General features: G+C 41.0%; 1 protein-coding gene across 1 annotated transcript in view; it reads right to left on the reverse strand.

The window, feature by feature from the left end:
• Nucleotides 1-2,449, reverse strand: part of YES1 (YES proto-oncogene 1, Src family tyrosine kinase) — a 27,526-nt gene extending 25,077 nt beyond the window's left edge. Inside the window, exon 1 of the mRNA XM_008582688.1 lies at nt 2,182-2,449. Coding sequence (XP_008580910.1) covers nt 2,182-2,446 — 265 coding nt within the window. The 5' untranslated portion in view covers nt 2,447-2,449. The remainder of the gene's footprint in view (nt 1-2,181) is intronic.
• Nucleotides 2,450-3,076: the final 627 nt, after the last annotated feature.

Here is a 3,076-nt window from a genome sequence, read left to right on the forward strand (position 1 = left end):
ACCGGACCGGGACCGGCAACGGGATCGCAACCCTCGGTGTCGCACCCGCACCTCGCTCAGCCAGTGAGCGGGAACCGGTCCGCATGTGGGATCCGAACCCTCGGCGGGAGCGCCGCCGCACTCCCAAGCGGCACACTGTAGCAGTGCGCCACCGGGCCGGCCCTGCTACTCAGTTCTATATCCAAAATATTTTATTTATCTGCCTTCCATTTCCATTCGTGCCACCCTAACCCAACTCCTTGTCACCTCTCTCTGGGACTGCTGGGACTACTGACAGTACTAGCCTCCTACTCTGCTTCTATGTTATTGCTTTCCTACCACCCATTCTCCCCACAGCTGCCAGAGTGAGGTGTTGTTTTGTTTAATTTTTTTTTTAAAGGAAACTTGATCATGTAAAACCTTTATTTAGATCTCTTCAGTAGCTTCTTTCTGAATAAAACCCTAACTCCTTACCAGAGTCTGTGAGGTTCTGAGTAACCATGGTCTCCTAACTCTTCAATCCTATAACATACAATTCGTTCTCCTTGCGCTGGCCTCCCCACTAATCCTCAAAACTACCAAGTCCTTCTGTACCTCCTGAACTTTGCATTTGTTATTCCCGCTCCCTAAAAAGCTCTTTTCTCAACTCTGCACATAGATTATTCTCATCAATCAAATCTCAGCTCAAATGATCTCTGCTACAGGTGATTTCCCCTGATCAACTACAGGGCCTTTACCAGTCATTCTAGTTAAGTTCCCTCATAGTACTTAAGAGCCAATTAACCATCCTGTTTAGTTGTTCATTCACTAATTATTGTCCAACCCTTATTATGATGTAAACTCAGCCAGGGCAGACACCGTATTTGTCTTACTCTCCTCTCTATACCTGGTAAACAGACACTCCATGTTTTTTGAGTTAATAAATTAACACGTGAATGGAGTATTTCACATAGGTAAACTGTTTCAGGTTAACTAATGGGTGTGGTTAAGTATCAACACTTATTTTAACCACTTAGGATTACTATCTTTCCCAAACATGTAATCCTGAAAATCAAACTTTTGTCAGTGACTGAGAAATATCATTCTTGTCATCTATTACTGAAGTATTTAGAGTTAGGGGGCTGAAATTAAGATAGTAATAGATTCTTTGACGTCCATAACTCCCCAAATGAAGTCTAACAGAATTAGCGTATGGTAGTCTTTTGGCCACTGCTATCTGTCCAGAGGAGAGTAGACTGAAGAGACAAATTTATAGTCCAGGCTTATAGAAGAGATTTCTCTTTTGCCCCCACTGGCTGTTACTAAAGACATATGCTGCTCAATTTGCAGCTGGCAGCTGTCTTGCCAAGCCTAAGAATAAAGCGGACACTCCAAGAGCTGTGGGAGAGAGATGAAAAAAACCCAAGTTTTGATGACATCATGGAACTGCTGTATCAAGGAATCCTGGAGCTAACCCTACCTTTTTAAGCCAGCTGTGCTTTGTTACTTTAAGGGAAAAGCATCTTGATATGGAACACTTTACAAAAGAGCTCATTTTCTCTCTTTTTAAAATTTCTGAATCTGTTTTTTTGGAGCACTTTGTTTCCATGAAAGGTGGTTGTTCTCTGAAAGAATATGATAACGTAATAAATGGAGTTCTAGAATAGGACATTAAATCTTAGCTCTCCTACTTATTATCTGTGACTCTAAAAAAAATCATTTAAACTCTCTGAGCCTCAAGATTTTTCTTTTTTAAATCAGTAGTATCTGAAAGAAACATAGTATTATTATTATTACATTATCACAATGCCCTTTAACTAACGTTTATTAAGTAACTACTATAATACTGTAATACCAGAAAGTACTTTACAATCCTGAGAAATTATAAGATTCTTGAGGGGGAAGTATATATTTTTAATCTTTATATTCCCAGTGTCTGCCACATAGCAGGTACTCAATAATTATTTGAGTAATGAGTTAGTGAAATAATTCATGGTAGAACTCAGTACATAATCACCATCAGATTATAATCAAATTATTCAGAACCATATCCATGTATAGAGTAAGACTTTAGTTTTTATGTTAGAGACTCTAATTTTCACATATAATTATTTGAGAATCCCTCCAGTAAGATATTTTTCTTAATGGCAGACAAACCTTGAGTGTGTATTGCCCAAGGCTGTGCTCTCAAACACACAACACATTTGTCCATTTAAATCTCACCTGTTAAGCCAGTAGGATATGAACTAGGCACCACTGAGAATGAGGAAGACGCTCCTCCAAAAGGTGTCACCCCTGAGGATCCTCCAAAAGGTGTCATGGAACGACTGCTAAAATTAACTGACGTTCCCTTTGCTGAGGATGATGGTACCACTGCAGTGTGTTCTGCTCCATAATGGCTGAGGCTTGTACTGATAGGCTCTGAAGTGTTTTCAGTTCTATATTCAATGGCTGGACTTTTGTTTTCTTTACTTTTAATGCAGCCCATTATCAAATCTACAGAGGCAATAAGGCAAATATTTTGAGAGTCAGTGAGCATGAAGAATACTTCAAAAAGATACAATTCAAAAGTTGACTTTAAATAAGGCACTTTCTCTGGCAAAAATTTTGAATTGCATAAAACAGAAAAAAAAACAACCACAAACAGCTGAAAATGAAGCCTCTTCCCTCACTTATTTTTATTACTTTTCTGTTAAGCCCGACTCCATTCACGTCATTCACAAACTCAACCACTTTTAATAGTCCAATGACAACATGGCACAGCACGTCGGGAACACCACAGGCTCTGAAGCCAGAGAGGCCTACATTTGAATCCTGGCTTCCTACTTAGTAGCAGAGTGATTTCAGGTATATTGCTTAACCCTTCTGCACCCCAGTTACTTGAAAAAGTATCACCTAGGGCCGAGCCCGTGGCGCACTCGGGAGAGTGCGGCGCTGGGAGCGCAGCGACGCTCCCGCCGCGGGTTCGGATCCTATATAACACTGGCCGGTGCGCTCACTGGCTGAGCGTGGTGCCGGCGACACCACACCAAGGGGTGCGATCCCCTTACCGGTCACGAAAAAGACCAAAAAAAAGAAAGAAAGAAAGAAAGAAAGAAAAGAAAAAGTATCACCTACC

This window comes from Galeopterus variegatus, unplaced genomic scaffold, assembly GCF_000696425.1.
Source record: "Galeopterus variegatus unplaced genomic scaffold, G_variegatus-3.0.2 Scaffold2696, whole genome shotgun sequence".
Taxonomy (NCBI): Eukaryota; Metazoa; Chordata; class Mammalia; order Dermoptera; family Cynocephalidae; genus Galeopterus; species Galeopterus variegatus.